This window comes from Nomia melanderi, chromosome 9 (assembly GCF_051020985.1).
Source record: "Nomia melanderi isolate GNS246 chromosome 9, iyNomMela1, whole genome shotgun sequence".
NCBI classification, from domain to species: Eukaryota; Metazoa; Arthropoda; class Insecta; order Hymenoptera; family Halictidae; genus Nomia; species Nomia melanderi.
In genome coordinates, this window is record NC_135007.1 from 4,515,359 (window position 1) to 4,539,507 (window position 24,149).

General features: G+C 30.3%; 1 protein-coding gene across 6 annotated transcripts in view; it reads right to left on the bottom strand.

The window, feature by feature from the left end:
- The window catches only part of jus (EB domain-containing julius seizure protein), an 82,103-nt gene that overhangs the window by 16,381 nt on the left and 41,573 nt on the right, over positions 1-24,149 (bottom strand). For all 6 annotated transcript variants that reach the window (XR_012999323.1, XR_012999324.1, XR_004235892.2 and 3 more), the window contains exon 2: positions 1,776-1,928. Coding sequence is in view for 3 of the 6 variants with exons in the window: in XM_031986443.2 (XP_031842303.1) it covers positions 1,776-1,928 (153 nt within the window). In the remaining 3 variants the exon portion in view is untranslated. The remainder of the gene's footprint in view (positions 1-1,775; positions 1,929-24,149) is intronic.

Here is a 24,149-nt window from a genome sequence, read left to right on the forward strand (position 1 = left end):
TCACCTTTTTTGTATTATTTAATTTACCTTCCAATGTTACCACTACTATTTTTTTATAGTACTTATGATGTAAATAAAATCTAATCGAGCATATCAAACTAAGACAAGACAATAAAATGGAACAATCCAAGCAGAAAGGATATGTGTTTTAAAATATAAACATTGGTGGATACTTAATTTTATAAAACAGAGAGTTTTCGTTAAAAATCAAATATTATTAGGTGGTTCATTCTACAGTATCCTAGAACGTTAAATTTTCTTTTCCTTGATTATATTACAATTGAAAAGGAATTCATACTTTTCAGGATATTAACTTTTATTCCATTTATAATATAGTAGTTTGAAATAATAAATTTTGTAAGTTTTAAAGTGAAAAGAGATTGCATAGCAATTTAATTTCCGCTAGAATAATATTTTCAGCAGTATTCACAGTAAACAAATTTTTATAGAATTAAATAGTGCGAACAATAGAGTATCTATAATATATTATTTAGATGACGAGATATTTCTCACAAAATGAGGTGACAACCGTAACCTTGCGGCCAACAGTATGCAGCCAGGATCGGCATGGTGAGTCTGATCGCGCGATTATCTACCCGCATTGTCTCCATATATCGACCACGAACCCGCAATTAGAAGAGTGGCTTAACAGTGATCAGTCCTCAATCCTAGATTAAATTCCTTCTAGCTTTATGTTTTTTGTTGCTGGTGGTTGGCAGATATATCGCAACGATAAGTAAACTGAATAAATAAAATGAAATTGTGTTCGATTTTTAACATGTTAACTGCGACGAAAATCCTGAGCATTTTAAATAACATCCTTTCATAACAAAGATAAAATAAATAAGAACAACTGTTAATTATTTGGTAACTATTCGTAATAGTTCTATAAATACTGATCTATAACTTAAAAATGCAACTAAAAATAGAACAAAAATACTGAATAGTTGTGCTATTTGATTATCTTACTAATCCTTCTTATATTGTAGAGAAATAAAAATTATTCGATTTCGTATTAGCGAAATTTATCTGAATAACTGGAATTACTTTTTATTGGCCTTGTGGCTTAACAAGATAATTTCTAATTAACTAATGTTGATCATGACATTTGTAGGAATATCGTAATAAAATCTCCCTAGAAATCATGATTTTAGAGCTTTCGCACTTGTTTCTATATTTCGACCACTTCTCAACGCACACAGCAACGCGATTCACAGAATTTAGTGCTCAAACAAGCAGGAAATAATAACATTAAAACTGATCCATAACTAGTACTATATCGTAGTTCATCGAATATTTCTAGAATCCTAATTTTAATTTTTCATGACACCATCGATGACTGAGACACATAAAAGCGCGGTGCCTCGTTTAAATTCTAGCAGAGGAAGCTATAACCTGCCATCCCTCGACTTTCATATCGTCCCGATCGTAAAACTCGTCTTTGGTAAAGAAAAAAAAACGATCCTTGGACGTGACTTGAACCGAAACCCAGTGGACTAAATAAAATTATCTTCATTCCTATTCATTTATTCGTTCGTATTATTATTGTCAATTAATTATTTATTTAACAGGATGTTCTAAACAAATCTCCTATTTAACAGGATGTTCTAAACAAATCTGCTATTTAACAGGATGTTTTAAACAAATCTGCTATTTAACAGAATGTTCTAAACAAATCTGCTATTTAACAGGATGTTCTAAACAAATCTGCTATTTAACAGGATGTTCTAAACAAATCTGCTTGCACCGGAGCGCTTGGAAGTATACTAACTTACGGTTTCCACACTTGTCGATGTGATTCGTAGCCTCGAATTCCTCCCTGCAAGCGCATTTGCTTTTCTTTGGCTCACAGTACGATCCAGCGAATCCGCATTCACGATCCTCCACGCATTGATCACCGAACTTCTTCGTTCCTCTTCCGCTTAAATCTGTAACAGAGATCGGGATGTTCATTAATGGAAATACAGTAGGATCACGTATAATGCGGTACTCCTATAATGCGAATGAAAAATTGCGCTGCATTTGTATAACATGAATGGAAATACGAGTTATGGCTGACTTGAAGTTCGTATATAATGTTGTATACCATAGAAATATTTGAACGAGTTTTTAATTTTCAGTAAGTTTACATAAATATTATTTATTAGTAAATGACGTTTTTTTTTTATATGACAATAACTCAAATGTTTTTACTTTCATATTCTTCATATTATTCGTTACAATTTAGTTTCTTTTAGATATCCAAAAAGCATACGAAAACATTAAAGCATTTTACAATTGAATTAACAAATTAATTTAATTTAATTAACATGATTAACCCCTTAATGCATACATTTTCTCGATGTGTAACGTTATATACGAACTTCAAGTCAAGCATTATTCATGTTTCCACTTAATTATCAATATAATATTTGTTATAATAATATTTTTGAAGTCACTGGGCAAGAGTCTCCCGACTTTTCTCTCGTTCTTCCGAACGTGGTTGTGCATGCTTGCTTGCCAGATCTCGCGTGGTAGACACGTTAAAACGAACAGTATTAGTTTATTATTAAATTATATATGCAACAAAATATATTTGGTTAAAAACGCGTGGTTAAGTAACGCAGTGTTAAGCAAATAAGGGACACTATTTTCATTTATTTCTAATAAAATTGTTACCAATTTCTCCTAACAAAAGGTTTTCGTTTGTATAGAAGAAATAAACTAGAATTTTGAATTTAAATAAATTAGTCAAGTTTATTACGGTCCTTCGTAAATCCTTCGAGCTCGAATATGTTTTTATCGTGTAAGTATCCACATACTTCGTATAAAGAATACATGCACTGTTCTTAACCTCTTGCGCTGAAAATTAATTGAGCGATGCTCGTGACGAACTCGAACAATTGGAACAAGTAGTTTCACTGCGTTCACTGTACTTCTTTGAGATCTATGACCACCTTTTATTGATGGAATATTTCTAGGAAAACGTTCCCATTGTTTCGCTTATAGACGTAGTGGCATATTATCTACAGATGCCTTTTCACGCGTTCTATACTTAGGAGTAATTACATTTTGCAATATTTGTTCAACTGAAATTTCAAGAATTGATATGTTTCAAATCCATTCAATTATACGTTTATCTTCCACATATAAAGTTATATTATCTATGTACTAACTATCTTCTTACTCATACTCTATACTTTTAATAAAATGATGATACAAAGGTATCGCTACATGTACTATTAGTTTCATTGATGTTTTCTGAACATTATTGAAAATGAAAGAACTTTGTTTAGACCATCGTATTACTCATATAAAAATAGTGAAACTTTTTCCTGTTCTACTGTTTCTATAGTGTAACACTTACAAAAAAAATGGTGACGAAGACTGCATATAGAGTGTCCTGTATCCATTCGAATGTTTTTGAAACTATTGATGAAATTAAAAAATGTGTCAGACAAAAATTTAATAATTTTCAGGCACATATTAAATTATGTGAGTGAATTTTTTTTATCTAGATACGTAGAAGATTTATGAAGGTCAATTTTAATGAAACCATACCCATTTTGCTATATTAACACGTTGAATGCTGTGGGTGTCACCGACCAACCCCAACCAAATCAAATCACTATAATTCACTCAATTAATCGGTGACTATTTGAAAATATTTCTATATTATAAATAATATTACCTAGTACAGTGACAATCGACAAAATAAACGTGCGATAACAATAACGTAATTCAATTAAATCATTCAATATTATATCTTTTTTTATTTTGGGAATTTTACTTCGTGAAATCGTGCGGTATTCAACGTGTTAATCAATACAACTCGCTATTCTCCACATAAATGTATTAAGCCACTTATAGCAAAGAATTATTGGTTTACAAGATATTTAAATTTCGATTTACATGAACCGATTTAACTGAGATACACCGTGTACTCTGAAGCAATTATATACAGTTAGTAATCAAGCCGATACTGATACATACCGATGATATTCAGGTGGTCTGATATTAAAATAGAATATGGAAAAAAACATCGGAAGATATCGAAATATTAGGTACTTGGAATAAATTTCCGATAACCACTTATACTTCTTGAGGCGATAGCAAATGAATACGTATACTGCATTGAATCAATACTTGCTTCATACTTCATGAAGGAACCGATATCCGATTAAACTTAATGAAATTACCGATGTCCATCAGATATTTTCCAAAATCATCGGTATGCCTTTGACATTATAACAAGGTATTACTTTGAAAATATTAATATGCTGGTATAAAGAGACGTGGAGTATTTTTTTTAAGTTTGATTGAATATGTTGAAATAATAGAAGAAATTTGTATCTATTAGGTACTGTAACAATTCGTGCGATTTTCTTGTTCGCAATTAATTGAGGTCCGATTTCAGTTAGTATTTCACTAGTTTAATAGATAAAATTGGCGTTAGCAGCAAGTTATGTTCATGCTGTTGGTACCAAATAAAATTGAATTATTTTACAAAAACATTCTTTCTGTTCGAATCTTGATTTTAGAAACCACATAAACTTTTTCCGGCATCTAATATAAAACTATATCATCAGTATTTTAGTAAAGTAGAAAGTAAATATCTGTTATTTCTGAAGGTATCAATTGTCATATCGTAATGAGTATTAATATTGTCGTTATGTATGAAACAGATATTTATCAATGTATTTGTGGGGCGCATGATATTCGGTCCGATATTATAATTTATGGAAAGCTGAGAAAATCATATTTTCATAAACCATTCCATTTGAAAATATAAATTTTGTACTATAAAATATTCAATAGACATTCATTTACTCTAAAGGGCACCAAGCTGACCTTGACCTTCATACACGTTGTCGAGGATAATTATCTTAACTTATGTTTAACTAATACCCCCAACAGATGTATAACATTAAACATATAAAGAGTTAAAAATATTTTTGCAAATATTGACGAATAAATCAAAAACTATAAGACACTGCAAATTGACTTGTTAGAAAAGGTTACTCAGAGCAGTGTCCTTAACAACATACTTGAAGGTCAAGGTCATTAGCGTGGCGTTTCTTACAATAAATAATTACTGTAGTTTTATTCGGAAATTCCCATTAGTAACGAAGTTATGACCTCTTAAAACCGGTGAATCACGATTGGTCGACACGCAGCAGTGTGCTGAACACGATTATGAAGTTCTTGTGAAAGAAGTGTTTACTTCTAAGATTAATTTATGAAAATTACTGTAAGATCACATCGCTACAGTACAACAGAATATTGGAAAATTGTGTTACATACAAAAATAATGAAAGAATAAGTAATAACTTTTGGAAAATTTTTTTAATTGTTTCAAAATAACGTCTGTATTGTAGATATTACTACGTATTAAAAGCGAGTCTACTATCTTAGATCACTTATACGTAACTAAGTATTACTTACGTACAAGATGATCATCAGAATTTGTTTACCTTAAATATCTCTATGTTATTTTTAATAATAGAAAAAAGTCAAAGAAAGAGTATGTTTACTTCGAAGAAGCAAATATTACAAAGAGAAAATTTTTTTCGAAATTTCAAGGTCATCAATCTCTTTTTGACTGGAATTGCATATTTTTGTCATCATGTTGAGATACTTGAGGCCAAGGTAAAAATTACAATATTAAAATGTATAAATTTGAAAATTAATAATTTCCAAAGTACTATTGGTGAATGTGGTAAATTTTTGTGAGTGAATGTAAATACCACACTTGTCTGTCTGTCTGATACCAGAACATGACTGAATATCTAATACAAAGGTTTTATTATCCATAAATTAAACTCGCTAAAAATGGACGTGATAAGATAATTTGTAATGATGAAAATTTAATGGCTCAGAGCAATAGTGGTCTAGCTACTATTTCTGAGTTAAATTAATTAAATATTAATATTACAATATTATTAATAACATGACTTATTATTAGTTATTAATATTAATAATTGTAATATTTATATTACTAATAACATTAATTGTTGTTAGTTATTAATATTAGTAATTATTAATATTAATATTTGATTGATCCAATAACATTTCAAGAAAACTTTTATTTTCTCAACAACTCAGGAATAGTATTATTACCGATAGAATATATATTATTCTATAATAGAATATATATTATTCTGAGCCACTCAATTAATAGTATCAAAAAATGAGAAGATATACTTGCTGCAGTAAAACTAATATATGAATCATCTGAGTAATAGGACAAAAACATAGTATATGTAATTTTACTTGCAGATTCGTTGTGGTAATGTCTTACAGTGACGTTCTCATTATACTTAGATATTACTGTATATACAACGACATTTGTGTTCAATAAGAGGTCGATAACATTATTGCAGATAATGCACACGTTAAAGTTGTGCATCAACTGGTCCAAATGCAGATCGTTATGCAGTAGAGGGCGTCGTTCAACGATTGAACGTTTCCAAACCTGCAGTGAAAGAAATTTCAAACTCGGCACAAACAACTACGCAAAAGAATAAAAGAGGTCGCAACGTTGGCGGAAGTAATACAATGTAATTCTGGAATTGATGGCATCATATAAATTGAAAAATGTGTAAGATTCATTATGCATAAGTAAAACCAGGAAAGCCACCGTATCAATTTACTTCAAATTTTACAGAATTATTCAGACTGTGTTAATCTACTATTCCTTTATGTGTTTTAGTTCCTTTCTTATAAATAAAAGAAAAAGAAATGTTTGATCAGATATCAAAATATCATTTTAAATGTTAATAATTTTCTATAAAAATAAAATTTGTTCATCTGCGATTATGAAGATTAGTTTTCTTTGTTTATTTTATATTTTATGGATGCAGATTTCTCAATTTTTGATATTGTAAAACTAAAATGGAAGATGCATACAATTTTTAATGAAGAAGAATATGTTTTATATTTTCCATTACTATACTCTACTCATTCTTTCTTTTAATCGTATGCTTTTGTCTAATGTTTTTTCCTTCATTTGCGCTATTACTATCTATGATATTTTTAAGAATATACACAGTGTAGCTTGTGACATTTCATAGACGGATATAGAACTTAATGTACTAATAACACTAATGTACTAATAGGAAAAAGTTGCTGAAATTGTACATTTTAACAACATTTGCTAATTTCACAAAAATCGGGAACAGAACGGCTCAACCATAGAATTACCTAATTTTAATAATTCAAACATGAAACTATAATTAAATTTTTTAAATTATCAGCTTCTAAACACCTGAATTCAACTAGTTCGAAAAAGAAGCATTATAGATATACACAAGTAAGTACATAAATACAAAAGGAACTCCATTTTACATTTTTTTGTGTCGGCGTTATTTTTGTAAAGAAGCAGCGAAGGTGGTGACAGAAAACAAACGTTCCATTTAAGTTCTGCACGATTAGTTCAAACAAGACAGTGCGATAGCGTATTGAATTCCAACCGATAAATCGGCATCGATCGCACGATGGGCTCGCATCCTGCAACCCGATCGTAATTCATCCCTGTGCTCCGAGCAAATATATCATTTGACGTGCTTCGACCACCCTCTGAATCCCTCGTTCCCTCTATGACGAGCGTTTCGATCTGGTTTCGTGGTCCGTGGCTCAGGCGTGACAGGTATTTACACAACACTATTCGATAGTATCCACAGTTAGTCATAAAGTTAATTTTGTTCATGTATAAAGCTACTTATTAATCTTTAAATATGGACGTGCGGTCTCACAGACTTCTGTATAAATTATCGTCAATTCTGAAACCAATGAAATTTTCGTTATAGAGTTGATGCTGTTGCTATGTAGAGATATTTAAATAAGTAAAAATAAATAAATACAATACATTTTTTATTAGTAAAAAACTCATACTTAAACGTTAATCTCGTGGCTTATGATTCCTTCCGTAATAGTATTATATTAATAATAATTTATAATAGTATATAATAATTATCATTATTTATGATATTATTTATTCTTATCTCATATTCGTTATAAGGAAATTATACATACAGAGATATTAGGAAATGAGCAACACAGAAGTTTTGACATTGCAGATAATTCAATCGACAATGAATTTGGTATAGTACCCAGAAAAAGAAACATCTTTTTCCATTAACAAATGGAACTTAATTTTAAAGGATTTTGATAGTAATTAGGTTTTAGTTTTACTTGTCTTTCCGCTTTAAGCTATTCTGTATATAAAATAAAAATATTTGACGTTCCTGTTATTTTAAAATAAATTACATATTATTTCCTTTAATATTAAAGAAAATATTTATTTAATTCTAATTTTTGGAGTTCTTTGTTTCGCATAACATGGAAGGTATATAATTGCTGCGATATAGGGGAACCTACTGTACTTTAAACAATAATTTATGCAATAATACTTTATGCTGTAATAATTTACTGGAGAAATTAAAGGAATTTTATGCTCATTTTACGTTTATCTTTACTTTAAAATTATTAAATTTTGTTTGAAATCTTCACCACCAGTGCCACGCGATATTATAAGGCAAGGGATTAATTACGAGCAAGGAAGTATACATTTACGTGAACACTTTTATATGACTACGCAATCTACATATAATTTTTTTAACGATAAATTCGTTAAAAGAGGAAAATGTTAGCTTCAGTAAATTTACTGACTCAGTTCGTATTAATTATTAACGTTTCTCGGTCATGAAATATTCAAATAACGATAATGTTACCCAGATAACATTGCATCTTTCATAACAAGTTACTTAAATCGCTGGTATATTCTGTATGTATGGTTTATTAAATGTAATGTAATTATTGTATATGAAACTCAAAAATCGATTTTGGTGTCATGGTATCATAATTGTTATTGCAGATACCATAATGCAGATGTTTATTGATCCTTTCCGAGTTGCCATGGTTTCCAGTAAGGATAAACAAGAGTATAAGTCTAATCATTTTAAAATGTATGTTAAGATTGTTATCTAGCTCTTGCATGGTAATGGCGGGTCAATGTTGACCCAGTAGTTATACCATCAGTTGTATTAACCTTATAAATGAAAAAGTAAATTTCAATTTTTTTTATCGTATCTGATATTGAACGGTGTAGAACGTCATCAATTTCAAAGTCATCCAAGATCAAAAATAGTTTTCTATTTGCGTGTTTATTATTTTTTATTTGTATTTTCATTACTAGTTTTACTGATATTCTCAAGACGCTTTCACTTCCATCATTTTAAAACTTGTTTAAGAAACAATAAGTTTAAACCTGACAGGCATAAGCTTTATCATGATTAAAGATTATTATTATACAAATGTAAAAGGAAAACAAACGATTAAAAATTTAATTTTCAATAAATTACTAGTTCTCTAACACACATATTCATTCAAAAAAACGTAAAAATGGCAAAACCTTTAAATCAATACTATGTTATCAGTTTATTAAAAGAGAACATTCTTAATGTGTGAAACCTCGTAAGTTATTTATCGACTTCAAGACAGAAAAGTAGTGAAGAAAGTTTTTGCAATTCCCGTGCTTGATTTTAGTTTCTGTCGTTAAATTAACACCCGTTCGGGACACCCTGGAAAGTTCAACAGACCGTCGAGGCGTTAAAGAATTTTAAGGGACGGGTTAACGCTGGGAAGACGTCGAGCTGCCCGTTCGCAAAGTCACGGAAGCAATCCCTTTTTACAAGGCAAAGAGACCCGGCTTGATTACTGCATTGTCGTTGTATAATGGCCGTCTACTCGAATACGATCGTATTCATGCCCGGGAAGACGAGCTACTGGCTTTTCAACCAGAATGCGCCGGGATGACGATCCCGAAAGACGGGTCGACTCTATACACTCGTTTAGACGACGAACCGAATCGTAAAAATAACGTGCACTGATTGCATACATCGTTTGAGGCAGCAGAGTAATTTCACGAAAAGATATGTAGTACATACATTAGAAAGCAGAACCCTGATAATGCGAATTAATAGAGAAATATAATTATTGAAATTAAGAAGCTTGTGTAGTAGAACGTGTAATATATTTTTCATAGATTACTTATTTTATGTTTTAACGCTAGAGCTACCGTACCAGTCAAAATGACTAGTTACGGCTGTTTTGTTTCGCATTTATTGATATCTTTAAAGTATTGAATATTCGAAGTAATTTTGAAAATGAGTAGTTTCACCTGAATATTGTAATGGTCAAACTGCGGGTTTTTCTAATCAAAGAGGAAAAAATATCATTTTTGATATTTGATTTCAATATTTGGTACAATGTAGTGCTGTGAATCTTTGTATTTAACAATGAAATTTATTAAATCGAAGCACCGTTCCCAGCTAACAAATGAACGTTTAACTAAGCTTATTCGTATAGTACTAACGAGTTATGAGCCAGATTTTCAATGATTCGCGGCAAAGATATAAACACAGACATACAGTAACTGCATCTACCAGTAAAGAATAAAATTTTTCTTTAAGTATTTTTAATGTTTGTAAATGTATTTTTTTAAATAAATTGTAAATGAAAATAAAGACCGCGAAATTTAAATATTATATAATTAAAATATTTGTCTAAATGCGGGTCTAGAAATTCTGAGTTTAGGATTTGCGGCTCTTGTCGGGATAAAGTTTGGCTAAGTATGCTATAATTAATGTCTGAAGAAATTAAAAATAATTTATTGTTACAATTTTTATAGAAACTACATATCAATCTTATTAAATGCTGGGTAGTTCTAGTGTTAAATTACAAACATTAGAACTTATAATAAAAAGGAACCATATTTTTAAATATAGGAATCTTATATTTTTCGTTGCAAGAATTGAATTAGAAATTGCCTCTTTTGAGTTTATACTAACTTTTAAAATAAAGTGAAATAAAATATTAATAAACCTCTGACAATAGTTTTATAATGTCTTTAATGGAATTGAATTTACAATGTAAGTTGTTACGTTTGATTTTCATAATCTAGTCCAAAAAGTATGAATTTATATAAATATTTACAATCAAATCATAGTTAGTATTTCCGTTTTCTTTCATTCTCGCTGTTTTTAGTATGTTTATCAAGTGAGCATCATTTTTGATGAAGTACACATTAGTTTCATAAAAAATGTTTCTATTTAGATTTATGATAATGTGTACTTCTGATTCTAAAAGGACATTTCAATAAAATAAATGAACAAATCTTTATCGAACTATACGTTGCCATGAAACTAATGAAACACAGAAAATTTTATTCAAATCTGTACTTTAAATAATCTGCTCCCCGTTGGAAAGTATCCAATCAAGACCGAGCAGCGGCTTTCATAGGCAAATTCTCTACTGAACTTTCTTCAAACTAAATGATCAAGACATCTGGTTTTCTAATTCTTTTACGTTACTGCTGACAAAGTGACAGAAATTCTATATTGATTTGCAAATTTTACTAACGTCTGCGGATAGTTTAATTGTATAGTAAGGAAAGAACGTATAATATAGAACAGAATAATCAAACGCTATGTATCAATAAAATTTGTTATATATTTGTTATATTCCAACATGCAACAAACAACTTCTGCAGATTTTAATGCGTTAATATTCCAAGAATACGTATCATTTTATTTAGGGAACTGTATAGAATCATTTTCTATAAAAAGCATTTATACAGTTCTCACAGGTAACACACAAATAACGTTCAAGATTAAAAATTCGAACTGCTTCGAATCTTTCAAAACTTAAGGATAATCATCGTTAAACGTACTAATACTGAAATACGCTATTAATGAAACTCAACGCAATTACTTACCATTCTATGCAGTTCGAAGTGTAAAAAGCTAAAGACATTTAAACTGTTTAAAAAGTGAATTACTTAAATTATTTCAATGATTTAAGAAGTTGATTTTTTAAATTACTTTAAAGGTTAAAAAAGATATCTTTGAAACACCTAAATATAATCCACGAAACAATATGAAAAAAGAAAGAAATGTTTCATCCAAATTCCAGAAGTATTTTTCTTCAACGTTTACCCTTCTTGTCAAAAAAAGAATGATAATTTTTTATCAATTTTCTAAATACATTTAAAATGATGATAAGAGATCCCCAAGCAGGTTTCCGATAAAAAAAACTTACGAGGAGGAGCTACATCTACACGTACAAATGCATATGTAGATGTAAAATCGGAGCACGTGAAGCCTGCAAGCGAAATGATAGAGAATAACGGTCACGACACTATCGGTGTCCTGCAGATATCTCAAACAACGAGAAAGGTGCGTGCAAAGTGCTTTTGCGATATCATCGGGACGCCGGGACGGCGCCGCCATCGCCGGTAAACGATAACTCACGGCAGAGATATACATGACTAATACGTTCGCTAATTAACACTCGTTAGCGTAATATAACGTTATTGCTACCAATGTAATTTCCAATTAAATCTGTCTTCGCTAACTGGTCCAGGAGGAATTAGTTACGGAGACACGCGACCGTGAATACCTTAATGGACCAACTGATTTACAGGACACTTCGTTGTTAAACTTCGGAGGATTATGCCAATTTACCTTTCATAACCTACTTTACTTTATTAAGGCTAATGGGGGATATTGGCTTTTTCTATTTTGGAATACACATTAACAAACTAATGGTATGATTACAAAGATAATGATAATGTTTCGTGGTTACGTTGGATGGTCTGTTTTTTTTATAGATATTATTTAATTATTGAGAAAAAAATGTTTGTGACGATTTCATACACAACGATGCCCGGAATTATCTAAATTACTTATTAATTTTTGTAGATATTTTTTTATACTTCTACGTAATACGTTGATCTTTTTGTCGAATTTAATATAATATAAATTGATCAATAATTTAAGTATAGAAAGACAATGAATTTAAATGAAGTTTCTGAAGATCTGGGTCAAGTTAGACCCAGGCACCGCCGGCGGAAAGTGAAATATTTTTCGTTTTGACTGTGTTTCTTGACCAGCAGTTGTCATCTTTCCAACTCTATTAAGATTCTCCTTTGATTGACAAAGTAATTAAGTGTTGCTAAACTTATTTTGTATTTCGTACACACACTTATTCTTAACCAGTGAACTGCGTTCGATGAGTATACACATCGTCTTAAAACTCAAAATGACATTAACTCTTTTAATAATCAATTATTTATTTTTTCAGATAAACATGTAATTATTCTTCGTTTTGCTTTCGTTTTTGGTCAGAATATATTATAAGTGCGTTTGCTGTGCATTTGACGATTTGATTTTATTGTGCGTACAAAAAGAGATTTTCGAAACTGAATACCACAGTTAACAAGTTAATAATATAATAATCTAATTATAAAGAATGAAATTAAATTCTCTTCAATATTAAATTTAACTATTAGAGAATTAAACAATCTGATTATACAGAAGCTCAAATAACTATTACATAAAAATACAAAAAGTAAAAATTGTATACAGCTTTCTTGTTTTTCATCTTCCATTTCGAGGTCATTTTCATCCCTTGAACGCGAACCAATATCTAAATGGTGTTTTATACATCAGTGCCAACCAAATCGATCTACGTAAGTATGTGAGCGTGACTCATGCCATGTTTCGTGCGTGCTAGCAAAATTGCGTCGAATGCCACCACATTTCGACTATTCGTTACATTATTTTGGTAATTAGAAACTGCGGATTCTAAATAAAATCGATACCAATTCCAATTTCTCTTATTTCCTGTCTGGCACGAGGCTACAGCTGGCTATGAATTTCTCAGAGTCCTTCTTCGATAGTAGAATCACGAACTCTCCTGAATGATTTTTCACTGGAAAATCGGCAATTTCCAGAGCTAGTCATCTTCGTTACCGACACCAGTAAACGTGCTTCGTAGTTGAGATTTTTCTCACATTACGATACTTTTCACTTCGCTCTAATTGTAATTGAAAACGTTACCATTGCAGCAAAATAAAGTATAGTTAGTGCTGTTGCATCGCATAAACGTTATTGTTATTGCGTGAAGATTATAATAATAAACAGGGAATTTTATGCGTTTATAGCGTACACAGTTTTCTAAAACCCGCCATAGTACCAATTAAATGTATGATATTACCAGTTGTTCCTTTTCTTTGAAAATGGTTGAAACCAGTAAGGTAAACAAGTTCCTGTTTTATCCATCTTTTTGTAAATTTGCTAATAAAAATTTATATTTACCTACATAAACATCCTATTTAGTCTACTAATCAATAAAGTATGCATAATTTTACTGTTACACTTTTGCGTTTCTATTATAAAAATTAGAGGAACAGAGACAACGTTTGACGATTAAAATCTTGATGGTTATGTCAAGCCTAACGATTAAAAATCTCCTATATCTTTAAATAATATTCCCTTTAACAATTCTAAGTTCAGAAAAATTCGATTCTCATTCAATCTTGTGCAGCTTTCCATCAATTAAACATTCTCTTCTACCAATGTTTTCCTTGATATTAACGGCTAAAAGATGATTCGAGCCGGTAGCGTAAAGCAATTTGCATACGGAAGTAAGTATCGCCTCGCTGCGAAATTATGAAGTTGCCCGGACGTCGATAGCAGGAAAATAAAATATACAAGTCCTACAGAGAACTATGAACTATGTCCCGGCGGAAGGGAAGGCCAGGCGGTGGCCTCTAGCTTGCAATTTCCGCTTTGAGTCCCGCTAACGTAAAGTGCTCGGGAAACTCGAAAGCTCGAACCTCAAAGAAGTTGGCTGTTCGCGCATAATTGCGTGGTCAGTTAACGATCTGTCCCCCTTGCTACGACCTGAAAAAGAAAGAAAAGATCGGGCAGGGTGAGCGCACGCGGTGCGGCGGGCGCAAGAACTGTAGGTACTCTCGGTGACTTCCAGTAAAAATGGCGACACTTGGGTCAATCTACGCGTCGAAAGTGGGTCACTTTGCTATGGCACTCTGCCAACCCTCTCACGTGCGAGCCGTCCCACGCCTGCTGCAGTCTGAAACAGCAACCATCTTCGGGCAGGGCCGATATAACAGGGTAGAAAAGTCAGGTGTCTGTCTGTTGTCCTGACGAAAATTGGGCTGCTTCCTTCGAGCTGATACTAACCGAATAGAAGGCGCGTCGGAATATTATGTTATAGTCTAGACCGAAGCGAATCGGATTATCCTCTCTTTGATAGTAAAAAATAAAAGTACTTAACACTTAACCGGCTGGGCGGGTAAAAATATTCGTTTATACTTTGTTGCAGATTGAAGCCATTTCTAAATTATTAATTGTAATAATTATAAATTTCTTTATAAATTTATATATTCTTCTTGGGAGGGATCATATGCTTGCAGAATTCATAGTTCACGTCCTCTTCTTGTTAATTTACAAAATATTGCCGGTCGTCAATGAACATTCTCTCGCTTACCCACCTGTCGGTTAAGTGTTAACACTAGGTTTGTGCAATGTGTCAATTTGACGCATACTGAATTTTATAAACATAATTTAGCGAAGCGTCAATTTTAATTAATGCGCAAATATAAATATGTATTTTAATTGTATATCTTTAGACGTCTGATTTCTAAAATCTTAATGAACGAACATTAATTTTTGTAAGACCAATAGAGTTAACTGTACGATAAACTCAAAATCTAATATTAAATATGTATAATAGAAAGTGAAACAGAACTTTTAAAATTTCTCTTGCACATAAGAAATCAAAAATAAGAAATGTAGTTTGCGATGTAACAAACGTAGATTGAATTTTTATTTCGATCCGACTCGATCTACCCTATAAGCAGGCGTTTAGGTGATTCCTCATTGAAAAATAAGAAGAAAGTATAAGATAACATTTTTGTAAGGCTTCGTTTCCGATAATTACAAGTTTGGTAATCTGTTGATTTCGTATAGAGTCGCAGTAAAATATTGATATTAAGGTTTGATAAAATGTAGTTGTCTAAATATCCTTTCCGTAATGTTAGCGAAATACAGAGTGTGTCGGAATGCCATGTATACACTTCTATTTGGTACTAGAAAAACTTCATGCAGGTTCTTAAATAAAAATTTAAACACGAAGAACGGTTTTGCAAAATAATTTTATTTTATTTGGTACTAACGGTATAAACACAACTTGCTACTATCATCAATTTCATTAATTAAACTAGTGAAATATTAATTGAAGTCGAACCTCAATTCATTGCTAACAAGAAAACCGCACGAATTGTTTTCTGGTATTTAATATATTTATATAAACATCCGTAGTCTGATTAATAGATGCTTTTCTGTTGTTAACTGATATATTACGATTATTCGGTTTATTCTGAAAAATAAATTTTAAACGCAACAAGGACTTCGGAATTTTAAATAAAGGCAGTAATTCGTTGGTTTTATAATTAATTTGAGAAAGATTTTTTAGTAAACTGAAAACCTTTTAACGTTTCATATGATTGAAGATTAATATGCAAAAAAATTAAGTAAACTCTTAAACAGACATATCGAATTGTAAGTTCGTTATATCTATGCGTTCTTGTTCCACATCGTCCTTAAACTGGTCTAACATCCTGCCTCAAGATTTATTTCATTTATTTATAATATTTAAGAAAAATATAAAATTACAAAAAGGAGAAAAATGAAACATCATATTAGTAAATATATTAAAATTTAATATTTTATTACGAAGGTGAAAGTATTTTTAGAAGCCGAATGGAGTATATTAATAGGCGACGTTGTTGTATACATTAAAAAAATGTATTATATATTTTAAAACATATTATAACATGAATTATAAAATGTATTATATTATGCAGTCATTATAGAAAGATTATTATGTTCATCAAAATATACTCAGACTTATTAGATATGGTTGTAGATAGGTCTATTAATAATTGAGACAGAAACGATAAAGGGGGTTCTGAGGTTGTAGCTGAAATTGGCAAGCATGAATAAATATGGATACAAGATATTACAACATATAAATTACAATGCCTGGAAATATTAACCAGAAAAACGATGGGGTTTCTTAAATTATTAGAAAAATTTATCACAAAAATAATATACTAACAATCATCCAATAATATTTATACGCATTAGGTTTAATAAAGATAGATGTAGAATAATCCACTTTAATCAAAGCATAATATTAATATATACAAATTAGGTTATTAAATAAAAAGAAACTTAAAATTATTAGATACTTAAAATTACTTTTCTCATTATACATATGAGCCGTTCATTTTGAAAGTGGCTTAGGTCCATTAAAAAAACCGTTTAAATATAGAAAAGTAATCTAGAATTGCAATTATTATAACCACTGACCATTTTTTTAAACAGTAAAAAAAGAAAATCAGTTGAAAATCAAAAACAAATTTAATAAAAGTTTACTTCCCTTTGTCTATCAAGGTAATAGAAGTGTACCACTGAATTTTTAGTGTTTAAAAAAAAATGTTATACTAAAGACTTTGTATGTATGACTTTCTTCCCTTAGTAACATGGGAAGAGATTTATATTAAAAGAAATATTAATAGAAAATTAATTATTCAAATATTGCAAGAGTTTTCTAGAGTGAAAGTTTGTCGAAACAGATATCATGAGTTACAGAATATACCTTCGGGGCAAATGAAAGGTACTTAAGAGGGGTGATTATTACAGTTTCTAATATTAATAGTTAATAACAATTAAACCATTAATAACATTGTGATATTAGTATTTAATTAATCCAAGAATGCTTCAAAAAAGCTTTTTTTATCGAGAATTTAGAAATGGGAGTTAAACTATTACTGTTCTGAACCACACATTTTTAAAGAACATAATCATACTATAGATATACATTAATGTTTACTAACCGAGTAATTGTAATGCGTGTATTCCATATATTGTAAGAATTTAAGGAATAGTATTTTAAGGAAAGTATTCACATTCTTTATTCAATAATCCAGTACAAGAAATGCTGTAATGAATTTCAGTAAATAAATAAGTTGAATATCGAATAACAGTTGTGATATAAGTTTTTTAAATAATGTTATACTGTCATTATACTTGTGATGTCGCCATATTTCAGCTTCGAGATAAGCATTAGAATTAACTGAACTTAAACACACTATTATTGTTGGACCATTATGTTTCAGAAAGACTTTTAATTGTTAATAATTTTCAGATAAAGCCGAAACCGCAGATTTATCACTATTGATTTTCGTCTTATTTTAGCGTGTAAAATCGCCTTCAAGTAAAAAGCTATATTTAGTCAAGTATGTAGTATATTATTGAGGAAACGTGAAAAAGAATTTCATTCTGCAAAAGAACTAAAAATAGTTAATAAAGATGATAGAATTGCAGTTTTACAAAAAAGTCCGCATATTTTTAAGATTAAAATAAGATTTTCTTTTCGAGTTAAATTTTCTTGAACGTGTTCTACCATTTTATGCCCTTGTTTCTTAAAAAAAACAGATAAAATTTCCATAAATTAGCAACAGCTTTGCTTGATGTTGCTGAAGAAAGCATAATTTTTCTATTAAGAAATACAAAATTTTTCTACGTGGCATTGTTTTCGAGAAACGTTAAAAATTTAGGAATGCCTTTCCACTTTTGTATTAGACTGAAATGTGTGAATATATTATTTTTGTGAAAGAACATTTTATTTCAGTCACTAAACTCAATTATAATTTTAATATAAAAATGGAATTTAATTTAGCAACAAATATAATTACATTAGACAGTTACATTAGATAATGTTGATCAACAACATAATGCAACAAACAAACAACTTTCACTAAGCGAGCACTGCAATGATAAGTTCAATGATAAGTTCTTAAGTGAATGTAATGAAAATTTCATAAAATTGTTTTCATTAAAGATATTTTCATTTAGGGATAATGAAAATTTAATAAAATATTATTCTGTTTTGTAAAAGTATAATATATGTTCAGGATGAAAAGGGATCATTTAAAAAAAAATATTATTCACAATAAGCATGTTCGAAAGGTACTTGATTTCATTTTCACGTAAAATGTAAATGCACGAAGCAGTATTTGAATGAGAATGCCAACGAAACAACAATTTTTAAAAAAATTTTACCTCTGTATTTGCATGTGCGATGCGGTCGACCATCTATCATGTTGCTATGGAAACAAAATGTAATAAAGGAACATGAAACTTGGTATTTACATGAGGTTGTACTATAAATTATTTCCAGACTGAATAGTTGAAAAATTCAGGTTCATTGCTACCTAAAGAAATAGGTACTACAGTGAGAATGAAGTACTTCAAAGAGCAAAGCTTTTATGAATAATTCTTCTTCGTCTTCTTCAAATTGTTTACTGCTCACTTTTTTATCATAACATCTTTCTCAAAAAGTTAATAAATAGCTATCAAGTAAAGAAACTTTATTTCTGTTATCGGTGTGACGCAGTCGCTTTCTTCATTGAATTCTTTATATGATTTCTATGAAACGTGAACAGAGAATTTGAATTCATTATTTTTTTTAATTTTATTTTAATACTAGAACTACCGTACCAGTCAAAATGACTGGTTTTCTTTTTTCGTAATTATTGATACCTTAAAAGCCTTGAATGCTCGAAATGATTTTGAAAATAAGTAGTTTCACTTGAATACCATAACGAAAATAATATATTGTTACAATTTCTATCGGGATTTCTTTCTAATAATAAACGTGACAAAATTGTGTTATTCGAGGTTTATAATATCAAAAGGAATTTCAAAAAATTACTCCATGGTCGTTCTGCTTTCTTTAAATTCTCTTAGTAATTGGAACGGAACACGAACCAATTACACGAACTCCCATGCCGTAATCAAAATTCTGGAGAACAGAAAGATCCATCGATTTCCGGAAACCCTTATAAAGTTGTTTTAAACCTTGCCCGAGAAGAATAATGTCACATTTCACCCCGGTTGAATTGATTCCCGGATCTACATTCAACGTTCTTCACTTTCCTTTCTGGGAGGTCTTCCCTATAAAACCAAGTTCCTTTTCAGTGTCCTATCTTGAAGTTAAGACAACGTTGATCGCTCGTGTGATCGAAATGAGAAACCAGAATGCGCAGAATGTGGAGAAGTCATAAACTATTCAAATCGCCGGTTATAGATACTTTTAGATGGCTCGATATCTTCGATGTTTATCTGGAGCTCAAACGAAGCCTTTATTGCGTTCCTTCACGCGAGTGAAACAGCCGCCATTTACGTTCAAAGTAATCGTTTTACTTTAACAAGAGGTCTGTGTTCGTTGACGGTTTTACGCTGGCAAACTGCATGGTATGCAGACTCCTTGCGTTACTGTGTAATAACTTCGATCCTCGGAAGAGCAATGAGACACTACGGGCCGAACTCTAAATTGACGCGGCGTTTTCTCCTTTCGAAACGCCCGTTCCAACCGACGCCGTTTATGATTTATTGGCCTCCGGGGAAAGATATTCCAGCAGTGGAAAGATCACCAGTCACTTAGCTTTGGCCATTCGCACCTATAACTGCACAATGAATTTCCAGCTGGATCGATAAGCGAGTTCCACGTTCCTTTTCTATACTACGTTCCACCAGCCCTTTTATAATCACTTATTAGTTTCCAATGGAATATGCTCAGTCTAGAATTTTGATCATTCATTGATAACGTTAACAGGTTGACTGCTTCGAGAATTTAGAGTGTTTTGTATAACATAATTTATCGTATCATAACAAAACAAATGGTATTAGAATTAATTAGCAATGATTTCATATCATAGCTCTTAACCAGTGAACTGCGTTCGACGAGTACACGCGTCATCTTAAAATCAAATGATACTCATTCTTTCAACGATCAGTTATTTATTTTTCAGGTAAACATGTAATTCTTCTTCGTCTTGCTTCAGATTTTCATTAGAATATATTATAGGTGTATTTGGCTTGCGTTTGACGAATATACATTTCATTATTTGACTTCACACGGTTAATTATAACACCATTTATGCGATACTGTTTACATGCGAATCAATTCACACGATTTGAATTTAGCGACACCAAATAAAACTTACTTTTGTTTTCTAAAATGTCATTATTATTGTTGTCTTTGTTGTACTATGTGAAATAAATATGTATTTCTATAATTGATACCAACTTTTGTTTACAATATTTTCTTTTCTTTTGTACCGACGGACTCTACGTGATTTTCATTAGCGTGAAACGAATCCATGTGAAACGGACACTCCGCGTAAATGGAGGAACTATCGGTTTCTGAACCTTGTTCGTTGTAGTATTTGTTGATTGTGCCATATACATATGGACCTCTACATTTACTCAATATTTTTTTCTAAAGTAAGATTTTGCAATTCATGTATTAAAAATTTCAACCCCGGTAATGCACGGTATTATTTAAATTCTGCTAGTAAAACATAGAATCACTTGGTCTATCTAAATCTTTTTCGTTTGTAAAAATGCCATAACTCCTTTTTTTCTATACCAACGTTAAAACTGTTTTCGACACTCTTTTAATTTACATAAAAGCTATAACATTTCATAAAATTGATCATGTATGCTTTTTAACGCAATTGTCAATTTGATACAGTTTGCAAAATTAACATGTTTAGTATACTTTTCTGTAGCTATCACAACAATTATGTATTAAATAAATATATGTTGATATATTTGAATCTAAATTATCTTTTTTTTATTTTACTGTTTTTATTGTAAACTGCTTTCATGTATAGTTAAAGTTAAAATAACTTACGTGCAAATACATTAACATATTTTTCCTAATACGATTAATTCGTTAAGGAGTACAGCTTTAAGTACTTTATGTTTTTCGCAAACAATAAAGGAGGAACTTTTAACTCTCAGAGAGAACGTTTACGACTCTCATAAAACGCTTTGAATGACCCTATGTTCACCAAGTCAAGTAAGATTTTATTTCACAATATAAAAAGATAATAAGAACTCCGCACAAGAAAGATGGCTGAGCAAATAAAAATTGGAAAAAATGTTTTAACGTGGCATGAACTTATTATTTTTCTACATTCCTTTTATTAGTAAATTACCTATCAATCATATCTACATATTATCAGATACGAGTGTGAAAAAATGACCCACTCGGTATATTGGATTGTCAAAGTAAGAGGATCTTCGAACGGCGGGTCACGTCATTCTGAATTTGTTAAGACGCCTTTAACAATAACGATTTTTCTATCGTGCGACCATAGTGACCCTTTTCTTTCTTCTTAACACTTAATACCGGTGACAACCAATCAAATTGAATTACTTCAATTCACTCAATTAAGCGATGATTATTTGAAAACATTTTTATATTGTAAATAGGGTAATTTCGGAGGAGATGGCCCTATCTTTTTTGAAACGTATTTAAATGAAAACTAAAAGAATTTGAACATCAGATTTGATCTCTAAATAAATTTTAATTACTTCCTTACGAAATAGACAACAATAATTCAAATTATAAATAAAAAACATTAATTACAATTACGTCAATTGATTATACAAGATCATTGAAGTGATCATTTCTCTCAGTATTAGCACAATGTTACTTAATGAGATGACATTCAGCAAGATAATTGTGCAACAATAATAACGCACTTTAATTAAATAAGTGGATATAATATTTTTTCCATTTTATGTATTTTACCCCGTGTAAGTAGCATTCGAAATCGTGTAGCATTCAACGTGTTAACCGGTCGACTTCTTTAAAGGAAATAATTGTACTACTGATAGTTTAGTGTATTTTAAAAAGTTTACTTCTCCTGGGAAAATTAGTGTAATCTGTGTCAAAGGCAATATTTTTTGATTCCAATTAAACCTATTATTATCAAGTTGTATTATATTAAAAAACCAGTTATCGAGCTAATTGAGAAAAAACATATTAACGTATTACCGACAAATAATAGTTTTTCAGATTCCGTTATTTTTGTAAATTTTATTATTGTAAAATCAATATACGAGCGACAAATATTAATGCTGATTGATATTGTAGGTGATCCTATATAAAATATTTGAAGTATAATTTATCTCAAAAATGTTTTGAAGGCTTATATGATGCTTATGATATATTCGATAGTCAAAGGTAGTCAAAAAAAAATGAAACCATTTTTAATAAAAGATTGATCAAAAAAGACAAATAGAATTATGTATTATACAAAGCTATATATTGAAGAGTACAGTAGTAAATAATAGTTTATGACAAATACAATATTAAAAAAAATATTTCCTTACATTTTTGTAAATCATTTACATTCTGTTTTTATTATTTATATAATGATATATATTTTCTACGTAAAAATTGTTAATATCTGTTATCATCAAATATTTGTATGTCCAATAAAAAAGCGTGTTGGTTTACAAATTTTATGTTACGAGTAAGATTTTTATGTTATGAAGATTTAATTTTAGAAAAGTAAAGAAATACACAAACTTTAAGAGTTGATTCTACCTCCACAAAATAATTTTGTATAGAGAAAAATATTTTTTGCACACTTCATCATGACATATATGTACATAAAGTTTCATTATAATCAAAATGTTCAGATTAGACGATTTCTCTTATAAACCATCATCTTGAGTAACACTAATTCGTTAACAAACACAAATGTGTGAGTTAGTAACATTGTAAGGAATGGAAATTCTTCTGGTAAACTGATTTTTATCCGAAAAATTTAAAGATAATTTTTGTTGTTCATCAGAAATTTTCCTATGGTACACTGTTAAATTCTGTATCATTCCTAATTACAGTTGCAAAAAAGCAATATATTTATATAAACTATATCAGGAGGTAAAAATGAGTGAGGGTGGACGACAGGTCAATATAGTAGCGTGATGGAGGTGGTAATGTCAATGTATCTTCACGAGGATGCGACATTAATTGATAAATGGGAGTCTGTTAGGTATCGACATACCTTATTAGTGATACTGATAAACGATATAATCAAACTGTGATAATAGCATACAGAGTATTTCAAAAGGAGTGGTGTATTTAATGTATGCATGAAAAGATGATCAACCAGCCTAAAATCAAGAACGTGTATTGCTACGTTAATAATTAAGGTTTTAATATTACATAGGGCATCTTTCACAGTTAATGACATCTTTCTTTTTGCTACTTATAGTTCTTATTTATGTTTACAACTTCATTTCATTACTAAACAAGTTCATTTTATATCCAGTATTCTATATCCAGAAATAGAACCAAGTCTGCGCTGGGATGCTTATTGTTAGATTATTATTAGCTTCTACAATTTGAGTAAAATAAAGATTTTAATTTAT